Here is a 20,595-nt window from a genome sequence, read left to right as displayed (position 1 = left end):
TAGAGATGGTTCTGGCTTGAAAAAGGTCAAGTTTCTTGAAGACTCTATTTGCCAATATAATTTAATTGTTAAGACTAACACCCTAACATTTAATTAGGGTGCCAGCGTGAAAAAAATTAAAATGAGATTACGATTAAATGCTAATTAAACAGAAGATGGAATGTGGTGAAGATTTCACAGCCCAGATCATTTGCATATCTTATTAGCAAGCAGAAAGTTGGCTAATGGGAGAACAGAAACTCGTGCGCTGGGTGCTTTCATGGTGGCCTTCAGTAGCCCCGTCTACTGGCTGGGGCCTTTCCCAGCAGACGCCTCTACCGACATTAGCAAGATCATCTCCCTCTGGGCCTGACTACAGGACCTGGCAGGGGTGAAATTGAGCCCACAGGGGCCTCAGACAGCCCTGAATTCGCCCACCCCCAGCAGCCAAGTGGCATGAGATCTGAAGCTCTGTTGCTTTGATGCCAAAGGGCCCACAGACCTAAATCAGCCTGTCATCTCACCCAGGAAATGAACTTCTCAAGAGCTTAGGGTCCTGGTATGCCCCTTCAAGGAGGTAGGGATGAGCTTGAAGCCTCTTGTTCCCCAGCCTGGGCTGCAATTCAAACGTCACCCTTGGGATTCTTATCCCAGTCACCCTTGACTTGGGGACCAGCAACAGCCCAACAGAACCACTTCCCTCCCTATGATCCTTTGCCTCGCTGCCCAGCCCTTACACTCTGCAAAAGGAACTGATTTACCGAGGTTGCTTGTTTTCTTGCCACGACCCCAGCACACCTGTCCTACCCTGTTTCATTTTTAGTGCCTGGCATATTGAATTGGCACATAGATGGAACTTAATAGTGGCTGAGACAACGAGCAAGTGAATGAATGAAAGGGTCTCTGGGGAATACTCTGATCAATCTGAGGCTGCCAGCTGTCTCCTTGGCAGTGTTTCTGAGCCCCCGTTAACAGGGGAAGAAACCTACTGGATGTACCCGAAGCAGAAACCCCTCAGCAGAGGGAACTTGAACAGAGCAACACCCAATTCTGTAGGCCCCCAAACCCAAAGGACCAGAGTGTTGCCCAAGCTGGAGGCAGAGACGAGCTGGGGAGAGATGGCCCTCACCAAGCACAGGCATAACACTACAAACTCAAGTGACTCTCGACTGGGTCAAGGAGAGTCAGGAAGAGTCTGGTTCCAAGAGAGTTCCAAGTTTCATCCTGAGTCACTCATACTAGACACCAGTGGCCCTTTCAGGCAGTAGCATTTAAAGAGCACTGGTATTGGGCCCAGTACCAGCCTAAGGTCTGTCTTGAATTTATTATTAGTCTCTAGGCTAACTCCATAGTGCTAGAGCAGATGCTACCATCACCCTTACTTTACTCATGAGAAACCTGGGAGTTAGGTTACTTAAAAAACCTACTTGAGAGTCTATGTGTTAGAAGCGACAAAGGAGCCCAGGCCAAGAGAACCCCAGAGCCAGCCAGCGTTTTGCCACAGCCCTCACCGTCCCTTTAGGTCAAGTGTTCACTGCCAATGCCCTGAATCAACCTGAAATTAGGTGTCTTCTGCAAGAGCTGGAATATGCAGGGGCCTCCCTGGTGGCGTAATGGGTTAAATCTCAGCACTATGAAGCAACCTACAGACACTGCAGCACGAGTTCCATCCTCGGCCAGGGAGCTGACCCACGTGGCATAGCAGACCTTCCCTGTCTCAGCTACTGCTCCCCTCAGCAGTGGATTCCAGTAGATCTACTTGTTTTGCTTCCCACTCTGGTGAATGCTCTCACCTCCCTCCTCCAACTCTGGCCTACACTCCATCTCTTTCATGCATAAATAAATCTAAAAAAATAGAACTGGAATATACAAATCAGACATTGGCCTATGCAAGTTCCAACACCTCCAAGTAGCTTTCCACCATCTTCCTGCCACTCTGAGGCTGAGTAGCTAGCTCAAGGACATACCAGACCCGTGGTCAGAAATGGACTTGCAGTCTTCTGGGCACTTTCGCCCAGGCAGGACTCTGTTGGTTTACTCTTCTCCTTTGCCAAAGTGGAACCCTTCACCTGTAAGGTCTCGGGTCAGCCCACAGCTGCTCTGGAAGCCTCCCCTGATCTTAGTTCGGTTGTACGCTTCCTCTGAACTCTCTCAGACTACCACCTCCTGGTTCCCTACAGGGTGCCCCTCATTAGAAGGTAAGCTCAGTGAAGTCTGGCCAGGCCACAGGTATGGAGCCAACCATGCACACAAGCCTGGCACATGCTAGGTGCCAACACAGGCTGAATGACTCAACATCTTCCGTGGACTTCCACCCTTTCTGGACTGCTGCCCAAGGCTACAGCTGGGTATGGTGTACCTTCCAAGGGATTCTCTGTACACTTATATAAAACCTGCTCACAAATATGGCAAGCTGATTGTAACCCAAATATCCTTTTGTTTTGAATTGCCAGAGGTTAGGCTTGAAAAAGAGCTCGATTATTCTGCTAAAACGCTTCTGAATTATTTATGAAAACTAAATAAGGAATAAAATGGACACTGATGAACTGAAGGGCTTGCTATGGCAAGAAAGTTCGAAACTGGAAAACAAGCAATTTTCCAAGAATGTGAATGTTTACTATTTTTCTCTCCTTTGGCAGAAATTGACAAATTGTCTTTAAAGGTCTGCTGCCTAGCAACCTAGTTCTGCTGAATTGCTTGGGAGATGTTAACTGTGGCTTCTTCAAACAGTATGAAGAATGTTTAAAGGTCTAAAATTCTAATTTAATAAGCTATCTGAGCACAAGAGGAGCCAACGCAACTCTGGACAGAGCTGAAGCCTCTGCTGTGCCAGGTGGAGGGGCAGTGCACACGGCTGCTCCAGCTCCTTTTCCCCAACACTGAGCCCACAGCCAGTGAAACACCAAGTTTCCTGCACCCACTTCCCTAAGAACTAAAAACAGGCTTGGCCAGAAACATTTAAGTCTGACATAATCTCCAAATGCAAATAAAGACAATGACACAGGCAAATTCACTAAGTACCATCCTAAGAGGCTCTCTATCTGATCACGTGATTTGTGAATGTTATTTGAACATTTCATCCGGGACCTTGGCCTCTGTTCCCTTTTCTCAAGGGTGAAATACCATAGCATTATGTGTTTTAGGCCAAACAGTACAAAGAGGAAGTTCAGTTACTTTTCTTCAGTTAAGAAAAGGCTACAAACTCTTATCACAGTTTCAAAAGTTGATCATTTGTGTAATTATTTGCTTAAACAGTTTTAATCAATAAACAAATTATTAATCCTTCTAGTAATCCTCTAATAACCAAGCTGACGAGAAGCAGAGACTGACTGCCTGTCACCTGTTTATCTTTGTGTCTCTTTGTGGCATAGTTCCTGGGAAACTGCTGATGTTCGAGAAATGCTTGTGGAGGACCTCCCTGGTGGTGCAAGGGGTTAATGAGTGCAGCACTGTGAAGCTCTCCACAGCCACTGCAGCACAAATTCGATGGCCGGCCAGGGAGGTGACCACATGGTGCCACAGACCTCTCCTGTCTCGCCGGCTGCTCCCTCAGCAGTGTATTTCAGTCATTCTGCCTGTTCTGCTCCACACTGTCTCTGGTGAGTCCTCTCAGCCCTATCCCCCATACCTCTAGCCTGTACCCCAGTTTCTGTATGCATAAATACATCTTTTAAAAAAATGCTTGTGGAATAAGTTAGTGAATGAATGAATGAGCCCCAAGATCTGTCTGAAATACAATCAATGCTGGATATCTCCTGTCCTGCCCAGAAGAAACCTGCTGTCCCAACCTGGCAGGGAGAGCAAGGGCAGGGTCTGGTTCAAAGTTTCTTCCAGTGAACCTCAGGGGCCAGGTTTGGTCACTGTCCCAAAACCAGTGAAAATGGCTTCAGCTAGGACTGCCAGTCCCTGCCCTGTGTCCACATCAGCAGTGCCAGTGCAAAGGTAAGAGTGACCTCCTCCCCCTGCTCCCCAGGGAGGCACTTGAAACTACTACGACTACTTAATTCTAAATCAGTTTATTTCTGAGCACTTCATCTTATTAGGAACAATAGTTAGTAGTGAGAAGTCACTGCCTTGCTCTGGCACACCAGGTGCTGTGCTAAATGCTAACTTACCTAACTCCTATTCCCCTCATTTGACATGGAGACCAAGACCAGAGAGGTCACCCTTGCTTGAGGGCTGCACTGTTACATTACCCAGCCAGCTATTTCTTCTTTTAAAAAACGTCTCTCCTGAGTTGGAAACTAATAATGAACAAACTCGGTGACGAACAAACTCAGACACTTCAACTTGGGGGCAGAACACCAGAAGGGCTCTGAGCCTGTAGGCACCTCTGCCCATCCCTGTTCAAGCTACCTCTGGGCTAAGTTGGTTAGACACTTAAAACACACACGCTCTCATCCTCCCAACATCTCGATTGCAGACTTTCACAAGGATAACAGCACTTCCTGCTCTTAAAGAGAATTTATTACACATATTTCTTTTGCAAGACAAGTCCCAGAGGCCTTTCCAGCTGGCAGGAGCAGCAATGTTCCGACTACACTAGAAGTGGATTCTGCCCCCTACCCCAGAGGAAGGCGATGTGAGTCTCCAGAAAGCAGGCATCCAGCCCAGAGGAAGGGCTCCCCCTCACCACCTGCCTGCCTCAATGGGGAGCAGGGGCCTTGTTGGCTAGAAACATGGCTCGAACCCACAGAGGCAAGCACAAAACCTTTTTTTGGCATTCTCCCGTTTTTTCTCTCAAGTTTGTGGGCATTTTGCATTTCACCCCAACATATGCTATCACAGTTTTTATATAATGTATGTTATTTTAATCTGGATACCACCACTGTTCCTCCAGGAAGGCCTCTTATTTACCCATGATTCTGAACCTACACAATCTGACCACACCACCTTCACCCAGGGAAGGAGATTTCCATTTTAAAAAGTAATGGGTCAAACTGATAATCTCTCGCTGCCTTTTCTAGGGGAAGGCATCCTAGTATAGGGACTTTCAGGGGACACAGGGTGTGGGGAACACCCCAGTGGACAGAGATTAATCTCTTTACCCAGGTCCAATCCCCAAATGCATAGATCCTACTCCCTCATCTAGAAGCACATGACTTAGTCACCAGGACCCACAAAGGAGTTAACAATTTGATCCAGGACTACAATATAAGAAAAAAATTAAAACAAAAAAGCAAACAGTTGGGTCCCAGCTCCCCCCTTACTCCACTATAGTGGGACTCTTCAGGCTTCCATCCTAGGATGGCTTCACCCCTAGGAACTTCCCTGCCACCCAGGCTCAAAAGGCCCGAGGAGAGAACAGTTGTGTCTACTAGGGTGTGGGTCAGGTCTCCACACAAGGCCTGCAGTTCAAAGAGGAACAGTCTCTTGCCAAGGTCACAGAGTTCACAAGTGGCAAAGCTCGGAGCAGTTCCTACAACGGGCCCTTTCCTGTGTAGCACCTGCATCCTGCTAACAGTGAGACAAGCTCCCCAGGGACACGGCTCACGTTTTCTGGGCCCCAGGCAGGCGCACAGGCTCTGCAGGTGCTGCAGTGTGCTTGCTCAGAGTGAGCAGTATCAGGAGCAGTATCAGGAGCGCTTCAGCGCCTCGCTGACTTCAGGGGATTCTAACTTCTTAAAAATACAGCTTTCCCCACCTAAAGACAGCCTGCCAGGGGCGGGCTTCCATCTGAGAAGGACTGCTTTGCCTTCACTCACCTGGGATCATGGCCAGCCGGTCCTCCCACCTGCCTCTCTGCCCTAGGTCTGAGGAAGACACAACCTCAAACAGTAGCCTCCAAACCACATGGCTGTCCTCAGGTCTCTCCTTGAACTGCCCTTCCCACCCCTACTAGGCCAAGGGTTTGGGAGAAGAGTCAGTCCCCTGCACCTGTGGTGGTGGGAACTTGAGTCCTATCCACATTCTTGCCTCTAAACCAGTGAGCAAGTTTGAAAAATACTACCCTCCCTTCTTCAACCTCAGGGTCTTCTGGGGAAGATCAAAGCAGGAACTCCTTTCTTAGAAAATGAAGGTACAGCTTTAACCCTGGCTCCCAGCAGGAGGACTTTTAGTAAGTGCAGGCTCCTCCAGCCCCATTCCAGACCACTTAAGGAAGAATTCCTGGGGATGAAGGGGAATGGGATTCTGGTATCAGTATTTACAAAACTCATCTCCAGACTTTGGTCCCCATGAGACTCTCAGAGATATATCCTACCAAGGGTTAAGCACCAATAATGGTTATGCCATTTAGTGTGACAAATCAGATCAGAAGAAACCCAGGCCCTAGCCAGGTTTATATACTAATACCACCTTCCCAGACTAGGCTGGTCCTTTCCCCTCCCCTTCAGGCCTTGCCTGGCTCCCTAAGCTCCAAGCCGCAGATCTCAGCTTTGTTGGGAACCAGCAGGCGGGCAGAGCAGAGGAAGGCAGGAGCTTGTATCTTTTGGCTCAGCCCCCTTTCCTCCCACTGCTACAGGGGATCCTTGGGCCTATGTCAGACTTGGTGAACTTCCTTCAAAAATCCTAACCTAGTTTTCCAGGAATTCCAAGGTCCACCCCATCAGTTCCCAGTCCTGAGCCCTGCACTCCCCCTTTCACTCTAGCTGAGGACAGCCATTCACTGGGGAATGGCCAGAAGGGAAGCTGGGTGTCCAGGCCTCGGCCCTGTCCAGGGTCCTGACTCCTAACCGAAGTACTTTTTCCCACTCTCAGCACCACATTCTGGTGTCCAGGGTGCTGCCTGACTTAACATCCTCGGGGAACACTGTGAAAAGTGGAACCTGAGGACATCACATGGGAAGGCTCCCAGTGCCACCTAAACCCCATTTCATCCTTGTCATTGTTGGGTTCACTATGTGACAATCCTTTGCTAAATACTCCTGGTCCTCCAATCCTCCATGTCAACATTATTCACATTAAGACATGAGGCGTGAAGTGAACCATAGGTTGCCTGGCTCTACGGTCATCAAGGAGAGGGTTCCTGAAACATATGTCAAGAGCAAGCACTTCCCCTGGGAATGCAGACAGCCAGCCTACCTGGGGCAGCAAGAGACAACCACCATACAGGTTTCTTGCTGGGGGGTGGGGAGGGCCTGGGCAGGTGCGGCTCCCACATCTCCAAAACCCTTGGTCCCCAGGCCTAGGAGACTATACAGGTCTTCCTGACCAGCCCTTCCCAGAAAAATGAAGGAGATTTCTTGCAAACCTATCTGCTGCCAAATCCTCACTTTCATCTCTGCTTTCTCATGAGCCAAATAATCCGGAAGCTTTCATTGATGGTTTCCTCCCTGCCTCACGATAATTTGGAATTTATGCCTGTTATGGCTCAGCAGCCTCACTTAGGGGATGAGGGAAACCTCGCAGGCTGCTCTCCAGCCTACTGCGGGAGGAAAAGCTTGTCTTTGGCCACAGTTCAAGGCGGGGAAGACTTCCTCTTCAGTCCTCCAGGGGCCTGGACTTGAGGCAGGTGTCTCTCCTGTCAGGCCTCAGAGGCCCTTGGGCTGGAAATCCAGCATGGCCAGGTGGGCTGTAGCCACTGCCACCTGTAGAGTGGCTTGACTCTATTTTTAGGTGGGGAAAGGTTCAAAGGCTCTGTGCTGGAAAACCCAAGAGCCGGGGGAATTTTCTGCCCCATGCAAATCACTCTCTCCCCTCAGCCTTCAGAGACACCTGTTTCCTCCCAGCCACAGATCCTGAGTATAGATGGCAGGTCAGCCCCTGGCATCTCTGCCCAGGTGGCCCCTCCTCCCTTCCATCTTCTCTTTCCTGCCACAGGTGTTTGGAGGGAGGGGGGCAAGGGATTCAGGGGAAAGAGCTAGTCCCTAGGACTCCCCAGAAGTTCTCCAACCTGAATAGCCACTAAAAGCTGGGGAGATGTAGGATTCTCAGAGGTAGGTTCCAAGCTGTAAAATGAGTAGGACTGCCTCTCTGGACCAGAAAGGGGGCTACCATTTTACCAACTCAAACTTAACAACTAGGACACCACCGCAGGACTCAAGTGGGGGTGGGGCATGGGGACGCAGGAATGGGGGGGGATGGGTATGGTCCCAGTAGTCCAAGCACACTGGTTTTCCCACTTTCCAGAGCACAAGAGCACACCCCACCCACTCACTGGCAGGGCTGGTCTGGTAGGACGCTAAGAGCATCCTCCCACCCCCAGCTTTTGTCCCAGTCCTCACAACATTCCAGGAGATATTCCTTCCTGGAGTCATCAGCATTCCTGGGCTTGTGGGGTCAGGGGAGAATACCAGAGTGTGGGGGTGGGGAAATCGCAGGCCTCAGCCTCAAAGGTTCTGCCCTCCCAAAAGAAGAGTCCTGGGGTGGGGTAGGCCAGCCCCAGAGGCTGAGGCACAGTCCTTTTTCAAATGCAAGAATCTGCGGAAGGACTCCTGAGGAGCTGGCTCCCGACTACAGGGCCAGAGAGGAGGGGTGAGGTTAAGCAGGAAGATAGCCTCCCCCTGCCCATGCCTAAGGCTCTGCCCACAAAACCTGCAACTGTTGGCTAGTTTTAAAAATGAAAAAGGTATTATGTCTAGCCCAGTCACCTGGTCACTAAACAGACTACAAAATCAAGGTTTTAAGAACCAGATTCTTGAGCACTCAATGCTCCTGCAGCCTCTTCTGCGCCCTGTGCAGTGGTGAAGGGAGAGCAGAGACCGAGGAAGTGATTTTTCAGTGGCTGCAGGAAGCTCGATCCCATTGTCCTATTTACCCAGCCCCCAGTGCTCTTCTTCACAGCCCCAAGGCCGCCAACACCTCTCCCGTGGTGAGAAAAGTCCCAGGACAAAGAAAGGATGGTTTAAATTGCAGATGCATGTGAAGTGGGCACACAAGAAGCAAATGGCTTAACTGGAGGTCTCCAAGGACTCCATCCCTCTCCACACCATGGCAAACCCTGTCACACCTGGCTCCCTCACCTAAAGGTCCCAAATCTTCCTCATCTTACTCCACTGCTGTCACCTAGCTCTAAGCCACCACCATCTTGGACAAGAGGGAAAGAATCCTCCAGGCTTCCACTCTTGCCCATTGCATACCCTTCCCCTTACAGCAGCCGGTGGGAAGGTCAGACGTTGTGAAGACCCAGCTTATGAACCTTGAAAGGCCACTTCTCTGGGCAGACCCACAGGAATATCTTTACAACATACAAAGTTATGAGAACTGGCACGCCAGCCCTTCCATTCATTGCACTCGGCCATATGTCCTTTTGCAGGGACGGTGCTCTTGGCCACAAACGCTCTTCCCCAAACATCTGCAGCGGGGTCTCAAGCCCAGGGGTCTGCTCCTGCAGCCTCCACATTCCCACCTTCTTTTTCACCAAGATACTTGTCACTACCCACCTCGGAGGGCTTCTTTTCGTTCTGCCGGGGCCAGCCCGACTTGGTGCTGCTGGGCAGTTTGGAGCATCTTGACGCAGATGTCGCGTGACCTGCGGGGAAACCAGTCCATTAAGAGTCCCTCCAAGGCCAGGAACACAGGCCACCCACCTCTAAGGATAGGAGGCCTGTAAGAAAAGTCCTGGCTTGAGTGTTCAGGATGCATAAACCTCTGTGCACACCTGGTAGACAGTCCCTGCTCCAGGCCTCTCTGTGGATAAATGGCTGTGACATCTCCTCTCTCACCAAGCAGACAGGGCTTGTGGAAGAAAAGGCAGCTGGCTAGGCAGGGCTCAGAATTAGCTGGTAGTGCAACCCCAGACAAGTCCCTTGCCCTCTCTGAGTGTTTACCTGCTCCTTGGTGAAGGTGGGCTCAAGCAAGCCTTCCGGAGCCACTCTCCACCTGTGTCCCAGGTTACACAGCTGGGCTCAAGCCCAGTGAGTACACAAAGGCAGACAGGGCCATGAGGAGAGAGAGTTGCTGTAAAGTAGACTCAGCCTTCAGCCCTGGCTCAGCCATTCACTAACTTATCATCTGGGCAAATGACTTGTCTTTCTGAGCCTCAGTCAGCTCTTCTATTAAATGGGGACAAGAGACAAACTGTCTTCAAAAGGCAGTTGAGAGAATGAAACAATATCGTGCCTGCAAAATATTGGCATGGCCCCTGGCTAACAGCGTTTTCTATGAACAGAACCTATTAGTATTAGGGTGGAAGGCCCTTGGCTGGACTACAAGGTGGTAGTCTCCATCCCTAGGGGTCAAAGAAGCAGCAGTCAGGAGTGGGTGTGCTGGGGGAGCTGGTTGGAAGGGAGTCGCTTCAGCGTGGCCCACCTCTGTTGCAGCAACAGGGCCCTGCTGCCCAGACACCCTTTGTGGGAGCCTGGCCCTCAAGGCGCTCTGCCGGCAGTAAACCTAGAAGCAGAGGATGCGGTTCTTTTTGGCTCTACCGAGCCAGGCCACAGGCAGCGTGGTTGCAGCCACAGGCGGCCGGATGCTGTGATCTCCTGCCACAGGGAGGAAGGGCTGGCCAGGTTAGACACTGGAGCCAAGCTGAGCAAGTAGACCCCAGAGGACAGACAGTGAGCAAGACCTGGAGGAAGCACAGGGGCTGGGCCCTGACTGGAGTTCCAGTGCCTCTGTCTTCAGGTCACTGGGTGGCTGTGGAACTCTGGGGATTGTCGAGCTCCTTGGAGCACTCCCTAATCTCAGCTGCTCTCCACTTATGTGAGCAAAGGGAGGTGTAGAGTTGCAGGGCTCCAGGCCCCACCTCCCGCACAGCAGCACAGCCTCTGTCTGGGCCTCCAGCAGGCACACTGCTGGGTGGGAGCCTCCTGGCAGCATGTCTCTCCTGCACGGAGCAGAGCGCACAGAACTCCTCACTCCCACCAGCTCTTGCGACCCAGTTTCCTGGGACATCTCAAAGAGCTGCCTTCCAGAACCAGAGAGAAGCTCTATTTCCACAAACCTCCCTTCTCATCCCCAAGTTTCAGAAGCTGCATCTTGAGCCCCATCGTCCCCTTGCTGGTTCCCTCTCCCACCCCAGTCTACCTTTAAGGCTCCTATTATCAAGAGCACGAAGGCCAGATCTCATTAATTTCTTCAGCAAACATTTAATGGGCACCTACTGTGTACCACACGTGGCTAGAATGAGGCAGCAAGCAAAACAGGACCTCTTATCAAGGAGCTTACTGCTGGGAAATAGTTATCAGGTAATTATAATAAAGAACAACAGGCTTCCAATCTGTTGTTGAAGACCTCCAATAGGGCCCTGACTCAACAGGAGGGCCAGGCTAGTGAGGGATGTGTTCCTAGCAGCTGGGAGCAAAGAGCAAACACCCTTGGTCTGAGACCTAGAGGGGCAATAAGTGAAGTGGCCTGGCAGACCCTGGAGCCCTTGGTGATGTGGGGGTTTGGGCTCCCCTCAACACTGAGACTCCAGGATGGCTTTCCCCCATCTGGGCCTACAACCTGATCATCACTCAGATGCTTTCCCTGGAGAAGCCCCAAATGGAAGTCCTTACTGTCAGTGGTGTCAGAGTTGTCGCTGCTGATGGAATATTTTCGCCTCTTCTCTTCCATCTGCAAAAAAAGGCAGGCCCCATTATACTCTCGGGTAGCATGGGAAATGCTCGCTCTCAGAAAACCGCCTGGTAAACTACCCCCCCACGTGCAGTCTGCTACAGCAGAAACACGAAACATGGCCCTACCCTAACCTTCTTAGTCAGCCTCACCCTGTCTCTCCACCCTCCCATGGGAGGCTGCACCTCCCACCACTGGCGAAGGACTCTGGCCAAAGGCTACATCAAGGAGGGCCAGGGACTCAGCACACCACAATGCACAGCGACCTCCTTAGCCCCAGTTTCCTCTAAAGTCTCAGGCCCACTAGAGAATCAACTCCCATCTCCAAGTTGTGACTGTTGCTCTGCCCACTGTTGAGGATGGGAGCTTAGAAAGGAAACCACATGGATTTTTCCACGGGGATCATGCTATCTGAGCTCAGGGACGGGTCGGCCCAGATAGCACTGAGCTCACGTGGTGGCCAGAGAGGAGTGGAAACTGGGTAGGGGTAGCAAAGCTCCAAGCTGGGTCCCTGAGACACACCAGGTCCAGGGTCACTGGTCCTGGGCTGGGTTGCACACTGCTCCGAGTCATGTCCTTCTCCAGACAAAAGCACAAACCACGTTTATCTGGACTGCAGTTTTCAGCTTCAAGCTAAGAAGGGCAGCTCTCCCACCTTGAGCTCATTCTTCCCTCCACACTATCTCAGCTATCACAAGATTATAAGAATCCAGGGAGTTGTGAGCTACACACTTACTGGGGAAGCTCAGAGTCTCATCCTGCTAGTAACTGGCTGTACTGGGATTTGAATCCACACAGTCTGTCTGGACCCCGACCCCAACTGAGCTGCCTTTGTGCCCAGTCAGTTCCTGCCAGTTAGAAGTGCTTTCTAGCCATTGTTTCCTAAAATCCTGCAGAGTTCAGGGTGGCAAAGGCCACTCTGGTCCCCTCTTGGAGGGAGGGCCAACCCAGTGGCTTGTTAACCTGCCCTTGGTCTCACAGCTGGTCAGCGGCTGAATCCTAACATGAAAGAGACTGGGAGCTCGAGGTCTAAAATGCTCATCACCATGTTTCTGCAACCTGGAGTGCCTCTTGGCCAGCGTTCCGGACAGGGAACCAGTATGAGCTGGAAGAAAGCCTCGCCCAGCCCAGCTACAGGCTAACAGGCTCTCCACCCCCATCTGAGATCTCCACCCCTGCCTGAGACCCTTTCGCTACCCCCAGTCTGTTCAGTCAACCCTGGGGTTCCCCTCATTTTATTGAGACTAGGGAGTATTAGCTTTGTAAGATGGGGATGTGACTACCCAGACCTCTGAGCTGATCAGAAAGACCCTCTTTCTTGGGCTGATCTCAGTTAGGAGTGTCTCTCCACCCCAGATCCCGTCCCCCCCACCCCCATATAGGATCAGGATAACACGGGACAGATACAGACCAAGTGGTCTCCAGAGGGTGCAGAGTTGCTGAGGGAAAGCTGGTGGTGCCAGCAACACCCATGTCAGGGAGGCAGGGACAGTGATGGCTGAAGCGGCTAAGCACTCACCTCAGCAGAGGGTGGGGGGAGGTGGAGGGAACAGAGCAGGGACACAGGTCCCAGATCATAGGAATCTCACTAGCGCTTAGGTTAAGTGACTTTCCCCAGATCACAGTGCTGCTAAGAATTCTGATTCTGGAGACCTCCCTCTTGACCTTTAGATTTCCCTGACTCTGTGCAGTCGAATGCAAGCAACCCAGTGGCTCAGGTCTGCAACTGAAAGGGGCGAAAGGCTTCACTGCCTCCTCACTGTCCTCCAGGGTCTATGTGTGGCAAAGGTCACACGTAGGCAGACAGACCCTGAGTCTAGCCTACATCTTGCCCTCCAGGCACTAACAAGTGGACTATGAGTCGTGGGGAAAGGGTTATAAAAACACCTCCCGCCCTGCCTTTTTCTCCTGCAATCCTGTACCAGAATTCTATTGCTTTTAATTTCTACCCCAGAGGGCACCTCCAAGCCAGGGTCTTCCAGAGCATAAGACCAGGATTCAGGAGGGTGGGTTCAAATGCCCCCCGGACCTTGGGGAACGCACACCTCCCAGAGGGCGCAAACTGGATTTGGATTTGTACATAAATCTCCTGAACTTAAAATGTTGGCAAATGACTCAGAATTCTAAAAACACTTTGAGAGGGCCAAACTAAACACATCTACGGGCCAGAACCAGCTGGTGAGAAGAAATGAGAGCAGCGTAAAGTCCTCCGCACAGTGGTTGGCTCTCCAGATAGGTGCCAGTCATTAATACTATGGCAGTCTCAGGCCAGCTGGACAGTCTACCTACCAGCGCCCATTCAGAGGGGGCTACTGACCCTGTAGTCTAAAGAAGGACCCCAATAATAGGCCTCTGTGATTGCCGAGTACCTCCACGACCTCTCAACGCTATTCTCTGCTGCCCAGGGACCAAGAAGTGACAAGTTAGTAACAGTCTGTACCATCCATCCCTAGATCCCCGTCCAACCTGCCCTCCGTAAAACACCCAGGGCTCTCGTGGGCAGGTTGTTATTAAGGGAGCAGATTTTGTGGTGGTTTAATTAGAGTAATAACCAAGCTTCAGAGAGAAGTCACTGTTTGGAGTGAGCTTCTTTTGCTTTGAACCAAGTCAGTTCCAAAAGCTTTCCTGCCCAGGGTAAGCCACCACTGCCAAGGGCTAGCAAAGTCCCAAATAGGCCCTGGGTTTCCCTGTGGACAACCTTCTACCCCGTGAGCCCCCCTCTCCAACCCAGCAAGGGTGTCAGGAGAGCTCCTTCACCAAAGCTAAAGTTCCAGGCTGCAGATGCAGGTAGGGTTAAGGGTGCTGAGATTTGATCTAGACTCTTATTTTCCCTCCCCCCTGGTTCTTCACATCTCTGACAAATCCAGATCAACTTGGGAGAATACTTCAGAGTCACCCGGCACTTGCTTTTGGGGACAGAGAGTGCTCTTGAAATTCCACCCACGGGGGCAAGTAACAAAAAGCAAGGGTCTCTTTCTGTACCCACCAGTCCATCTGTACCCCTACCCCATCCTCAGCATGGAGACTCGCTGCATGGACCATGGGAGCCCTCCTGCAGGGGTGTGGGTGTCCTTGGGGCTCTTCAGTAGAGCAGCAGCCTGGGCCAGCCCTTTGGGCTCTCTCCTCAGAACACACCGTGAATCCTCCCACTTATCCCCATCTCTGCTGCTACCACACTAGTCCAAATCACATTTGTCTCTTGCCTGGACCCCTCATTCATAAATCAACTTCCACTATTGCTCCCTCCAAATCCCGAACCCCACAGCAGCCAGAATGTTACTAAAAAAGTACACATCAGATCACATCATGCCCCTTCGTTAAATCTTTCAAAGGCTTCCTGCAGATCAAAGGACAAAACTCAGGCTTCTGACCACAAGACTCAACATGATCTGGCCCCTGCCACCTCAACGAGTTCATTTCCACCACCATGCTCTGCCCCACCACTTCCCAGTCATACCAGTCTCCTTTCACTTCCTCAAACAAGCCAAATATTCCATGCTTCAGAACCCCGGCACAGCCCGTGCTCTGTGTAGTGTTCTATGCAACCTATGCGTTTCTGACTTCCCATCCTCCGGGCTTGGGCTTAAATGCCACAGAGGCTAGACTGGGCAGCTTATGTACAGATAAGCTATAGTTCCAGAGCATGTATTCCAGTTTGGGTCTGCTGATGTACTTGTTGAATGCCCTTTTCCTCAGGGAATATATGCTCCGTGACAGAAAGGTGTACGTCTATCTGGATCCCCACTGGAGACCCAGTGCCCCCTCATAGTGCACACCCTGCACAGAATTGGGGGCTCAACATATGCCAGGTGCTGAGTGTGCTCTTGTCCTCTCCACTCTGCACCTCCTGAAGTGTGGGGACCACACAGCCCAGCTGGCCTGCCTGCCTGCCTGCAGCTTGCAGGAACAAACACCCCAGCACAAGATTTTACCCTGTTTTCACAGCCTGCCTTCCCCATCTTAACCTCACACATTTTTCCAGGAGACTTTATTTGGTCGGGCTCCTGGCTAATGATCAATGTCAACTCAGTAATAGGGCAGCAATTTGGTGGCAGATGTTTTCTTGGCAGCACTAGCCATTGGTTTTAGTGGGGGCCTCAGGCCTGGACTTGAAACACCAATGCCCAAAGCCAGCCCCCTTTAAAGACCTCTCCGCAAATAAACTCAAATAAACACCCCGGGCCTCCATTAACGCCCTTCCAGCTGACCCCAGGAACAGTGGGCCTTTCAGGCCTGCGACTGCAGCGCTTCCATGGGCAGTTAAAACACCCCAACCTGGCCTCTGGCCTCTTCTCTCTGGGGGCCACCAGGCCTGTCCTGCCCGCCACCACACACAGCAGGATTTCGTCTTCCTCCTTAAAAAGGGGGGAAAAAGGCTTTCAAGCAGGCAATTTACAATTCCAGACACAATCTTTCAAAGAGAAACAAAAACTCTCCCTGTCTGAGGCAGACCACTAAGGCGTGTGTGTAATAAGATGCTAATACAATTTAATGATATTTCGGCTGGAAAACCTGTCCTCAGAGCCTCCTTGTGTCGGCAAGGCCAGACATTCAGAAAACAAGAGCTGCACACTCTTAAACTGCTTTAAACGGGGGTCAGAGCCCTACTCTTTCCTATCTCTCATTAACTTTAATGCCTTCTCAGGGACAGTAATTGCCGTTACAGAAATGATTTTGTACACACAGATCCTCCAACTTGCTTCTCCAAGCATAGGGGAGCCCGAGCGCTCAACACCCGCCACCACCCACTTGCAATTCCAAGTGTCCCAGGGGGTGCCCAGCTCCCCTAGAACATGCTTCCCACACCCACCCGCCAGACCCAGATCTGGGGACATACCAAGGGGATCCTGGGAGTCTGAAAGGGGCTTTGTCTACTTTGTCCTTCAGCACCTTCTCACCCTATTCTCCACCTCAGAGAGGGCAAAGCTCAGTCCGCTTGTTCCCACAGATGGCTGCCCATCGGCAGCTGCCGGGTCCTTCTGATCCCTTCTTCAGAGAAGGGAGCTGGCTCTTTGGCCTAGCCTAAAGGGGGAGAGATGAAAGGTCAAAGCAGCATTTGGACCCGCTCCAAGTGACTGACAGTAAGAGAACACTAAAGCTACTCAAGGGTTTACCCATGTCTAGCTTTGGGCTCAGTGTTCTTTCTGCAATAGATCACTAATCCGTATACCCACCATGAAGTTGGAACTGTTAGCCCCATCTGTAGATGAAGAAACTGAGGCACAGAGAGATTGTCACAGCTAGTAACTGCACAGTCCCCATCCACCTAGACTGTATGACTTCTAACAGTACACCCGTCCCCAGTGGGCGACAGCACAGGCTTTCAATTCCAAGGTGTGGGTGGAGTGCTCCAGATTTGTATGGGCTGAAGACCCACCTGGGTTCCTAAGCTTTTAGTCACCGCTAGGTAGGGGTCCTATGTGGAGGAAAGGGCCAGTGTTGGGGGGTGGGGGTGGGCAGAGATCCTCTTCCTAAGAAATCTAAACTGGTATCTCCTCAGAGAGCCTACAAGAGGAAAAGGCCCCTCCCTAAGAGTCAGCTAGAGGCATTATGAAGAATTTTGTCTGGAAGTCTGTCACCTGGGTCTAGATCCTTAAGAAGCACTTGCTGTTAACTGGAACACCACTTAACCAGATCCCTCGTGCTCCCCCTGCCCAAACCGAGGGTGCTAAGTCAGTGTCCAAGGTTTAACTTCAAAGCTGGAGTACACTGGGAGATGGGAACCAGCACTCCCACCTCACCTACCAATGGAAGCTAAGAGGGGCTTTCTGACAGCCTTTTGGATCAATGTTACTAGCCATGTAGTCAGGCAATTTAGGAAAAGGAAAAGCATGTTGGATGGGAAATGATCTGGAAACATGTGCTGCATCCTAAGCCCAAATAACTCTATCCTTAAACACTCCATCTCTAAAAGTGCTGGGGAGACCCCTGGCCAAACAGTTTCAAACCAACATTTACAGCAAGTCCTGCTGCCTGAGGCGAGGACTTCCCTCTGTGAGGCATTTGCTGTGGAACCAAATGCTTTTCCACTCTAAACAACAGCCAACAGCACTTGGGACAACTGAGAGGGCTCCAGATCAAACAAACATCCCTTTTTTCCCCTACCATGCAAACTTTCTCAATAAATTATTCGCCCACTTCGGATCAAAGCCTGTTTTTGCAGCCTGTGACCTAAAAAGCAAATAGCATCTCTTAAACATGAAAGCCCTCCTCCCTGCCCCTGTCTGCTTTATTACTCATTCCTTCCCCTTACAGTTATTCTGTTGTTATTTTCCTCCTCTGCTTGTTAGATCGCACTGCAAGTCCCAACCAGCCTGAGGAAGCTGGGACAGGAGGGATGGTGTGTTCAACTTGGGGCCCTGAGGTGAGAGAGGAAGTTAGGGTAGGGGAGAAGCCAGCACCCTGGGAACCCAGGAAACAGGGCCAGGCAGGGTTGGCAGCTCCCTGCCCTGCCTTTTTGCCAAATGTCCTACTGGGAATTTTACCAGTGAAGGGAGGGCGTTAATGCCACCCTGGGAGGAGGGGCCAGGCTGTCCTACCACCACCAGGGCCAGGACTCAGTTTGCAAACAAAAACTTGAAGGGGAAGTCCTGACAATTTGTCTGGACTCAAAGCTGGGGGTTCCTCCCTCTTCCAATAAGAGCAAAGCAGCAGGTCAGTTGTGCCAGCTCAGCCTCGCCCTATCCCCTTTGGCTCCGGTCTGAGAGCAAATGTGATGCCTTCTGATAACCCCTTTAAATTCAGCCCCGATGTAACTTTGTCTCAGTATCTCGCAGTAGACAAGGGGGAGGAGGGTTGTAAGCTCGGGGGCAAGGTTTGAAAATATGCAGAGACCTGGATCACCGTCTGCAGCGTAACCTTGGCACCCGCAAAGCGAGAGGCGGCACTTCCAGCCCACCCCCACAACCGGGCACAAGACCCCTGAGCAAGGCGGTTAAAAAAAAAAAAAGTGCCGGGCCCGCAGCAGTAGCCAAGGGAATTGGGCTGAGGGTGGCGCGCGCGCGCCTCCAGCCTGCCCCTGGAGGCAGTCCGCGGGACCGCAGGAAGGAGGCGCGCCGGCGTGATTCCAACCGCGGGAGCCGGGAGGAGGAGCCGGAGGTGGCTGCGGGGGGCTCTGGCCCAGGCGAAGGAAGGGCAAGAGGCGGGCCGGGCCGGAGGCGGCGCCGGGAGGGGGACTGGTCGCCCGGGACGGGGGAGGGGTTTAGGTGAGGTGGGTGTGGGCAGCCAAGTCCGTTGGAGGGTGGGCAGTTGCGCGTAGTGGGGAACAAGGAGGTGTGTGGTGGTGGGGAGGGGGGGGTGTCCTGGGCTTCTGGGAGGTAGACTGAACCCTTCCTGCCTGTCTAGCAGGCATCCCCATCTCCCGATGTAACAGCTACGAATCACCAAGCTGACCGCTCTCATCCTTTGGCCTGGAGAAGTGTCTCAAGGCCCGGTGATAGGCGGGAAGGGACCGGAGGGAGCCACAAGTCTGCACCCAGCGGGGAGGAGGCGGGCAGGAGCCGCTCCGCAGGCGCAGGCGAGTGGGTGGGGAGGAGGGAAAGAGAGAGGGAGGGAGGAGGTGAGGCCGGGAAGATGCCGCTGCCGGGGGCGGGGCGGGGCTGGGGATCCGGCAAAGGGACTGCAGCGATGTTTGGTGGGGGCGGGGGCTGCAATGTCACTCATTTGGGGGTCAGGTGTGTACGTTCCAGGCGAGGCCCGCCACTAGCACACGTATTCCCGCTACCACCCAGAGCGCAGGGGCGGAGGCGGAGGGCTGGGGACTGCGGAACCGTCCCTGGAGCGGGACGCGAACCGACAGAGTTGGGAGAAGGTAAACAAGGGCCACGCCCCCTGCCGTCGCCCCGCGGGCGCGCACCCGCCGCTCCGGCCGCCGCCGGTACATTTCCACTCTCCCAGCTTTTTTCCCCCGCCGGACTCCCGCGCAGCCCCCAGAGGGGGGGCTGTCTCCGACCCCAACCCGCTCGACCCCCGCGCCGGAACTGCTCACCCTCCATACTCACCTGGAAAGGGTGTCCCCCGCCCCTCCAAAAAACTGTTTAAATTGTGCAGAGCCTCCGCTCCCGGGTGCTGAGCATGCTGCCCCCGCGTGCAGCGCCCGCGTGCAGCCAGCCCGAAGAGGGGGCGACAGGGCGGAGGCGGTGGCCCCCGGAAGGTGTCTGGGACCGGACCGGCTGCACGTGAGCCCAGCGCGGGGTCATGTGCACCGGCTCAGCCCGGTTCGGCGCCCGGACGTGCTGCGTATCAACAAAATGAAACTCAGGGCGACAGGAGGGCAGATAGCTCCGGTCCTCCAAGCCCCCGCCCCCAGCCGCGCGACCTCCCCTCGGCACAGGTCTCCCGCCGCAGCCCCTCCGCCCAGCCAGAGCCCGCGGGGCAAGTTGCAGCCACGGCGCGCCCCCGCCCGCCCGCCCGCGCCCCCTTGCCGGCCCAGGGGCGCTTTGCCGCAGTCATTAATAAAAAAGGTCGCCAAGCTCACCCTTCCAAAAGTTGTTGTTGCATGCGCCCCTCTCAGCCTCCCCGCAATGTACTCTTTAAAACACGACTGACCAACATGCGCAATCTCTCTCCCCTGTGCTGTGCATCTCCCCCCCCACCCCCCGCGCGCTGGCTTCCTAGAACAGGCAGCCAGCAGGAGAGAGAGGGAGCGAGCGAGCGAGAGAGGGAGAGAGAGCGAGGAAGCGAGGAGCGCTGGCAGATCTGTTGCAAAAACACAAAATAGCGCCGAGGAGATGCACAGGGCCCATGGCCGGAGGCTGGATCTTACCTTGCTCCGCTGTGCCCTTTCGAGGGGCGCTGCCCTCGGCTACGCGCCGTGGTGGGGGCGGGCGCGGGAAGGATGCTCCCGAAACCCGGAGCTCCTGGGGCCGACGCGGGCGGGCGGGGGGCGCGCATCCATCCGGGGTCGCGGCGAGGGAGGCGGCTGGGCCCACGGTTTTCCCAGCCCCGCACCCCTGCCGGGGACGGTTAACCGGTCGGACCCAAGCCCGTGCGGCTAGGAGTGAGCGCAAAGTAACTCCATGGACGCTACTCACCCCCCCAAAAAATAGCCTCCAACTGCGATGGCCGCGGTCGGCACCATTCACCAACCCCCCTGTGTATGTTTCTGTTTCTTTTTAAACCAAGACTTCCTTGTGATCTCTTTATAGTCACCGCTAGGTAGGGGTCCTATGTGGAGGA

The 20,595-nt window shown here is 53.1% G+C and overlaps 1 protein-coding gene across 8 annotated transcripts in view; it reads right to left on the bottom strand.

Moving 5' to 3' along the window:
* The window catches only part of JADE2 (jade family PHD finger 2), a 51,419-nt gene that overhangs the window by 29,242 nt on the left and 1,582 nt on the right, over positions 1-20,595 (bottom strand). For 2 of the 8 annotated variants that reach the window (XM_012727918.1, XM_012727919.1), the window contains exons 2-4: positions 16,256-16,440; positions 11,361-11,418; positions 9,303-9,391 (exon numbers count right to left, since the gene is read on the bottom strand). In XM_012727918.1, coding sequence (XP_012583372.1) covers positions 9,303-9,391; positions 11,361-11,418 — 147 coding nt within the window. In that variant the 5' untranslated portion in view covers positions 16,256-16,440. Of the gene's footprint in view, positions 1-9,302; positions 9,392-11,360; positions 11,419-16,255; positions 16,441-19,418; positions 19,507-19,894; positions 20,010-20,182; positions 20,514-20,595 lie in introns of those variants that run through there. The other 6 variants (XM_012727915.1, XM_012727916.1, XM_012727917.1 and 3 more) reach the window with 6 other exon arrangements.

This window comes from Condylura cristata, unplaced genomic scaffold (assembly GCF_000260355.1).
Source record: "Condylura cristata isolate star-nosed mole 26May11 unplaced genomic scaffold, ConCri1.0 scaffold00021, whole genome shotgun sequence".
In the NCBI taxonomy this organism is placed as follows: Eukaryota; Metazoa; Chordata; class Mammalia; order Eulipotyphla; family Talpidae; genus Condylura; species Condylura cristata.
Note: the sequence above shows the minus strand (reverse complement) of the source record. Positions and strands in the feature narration are given on the sequence as shown.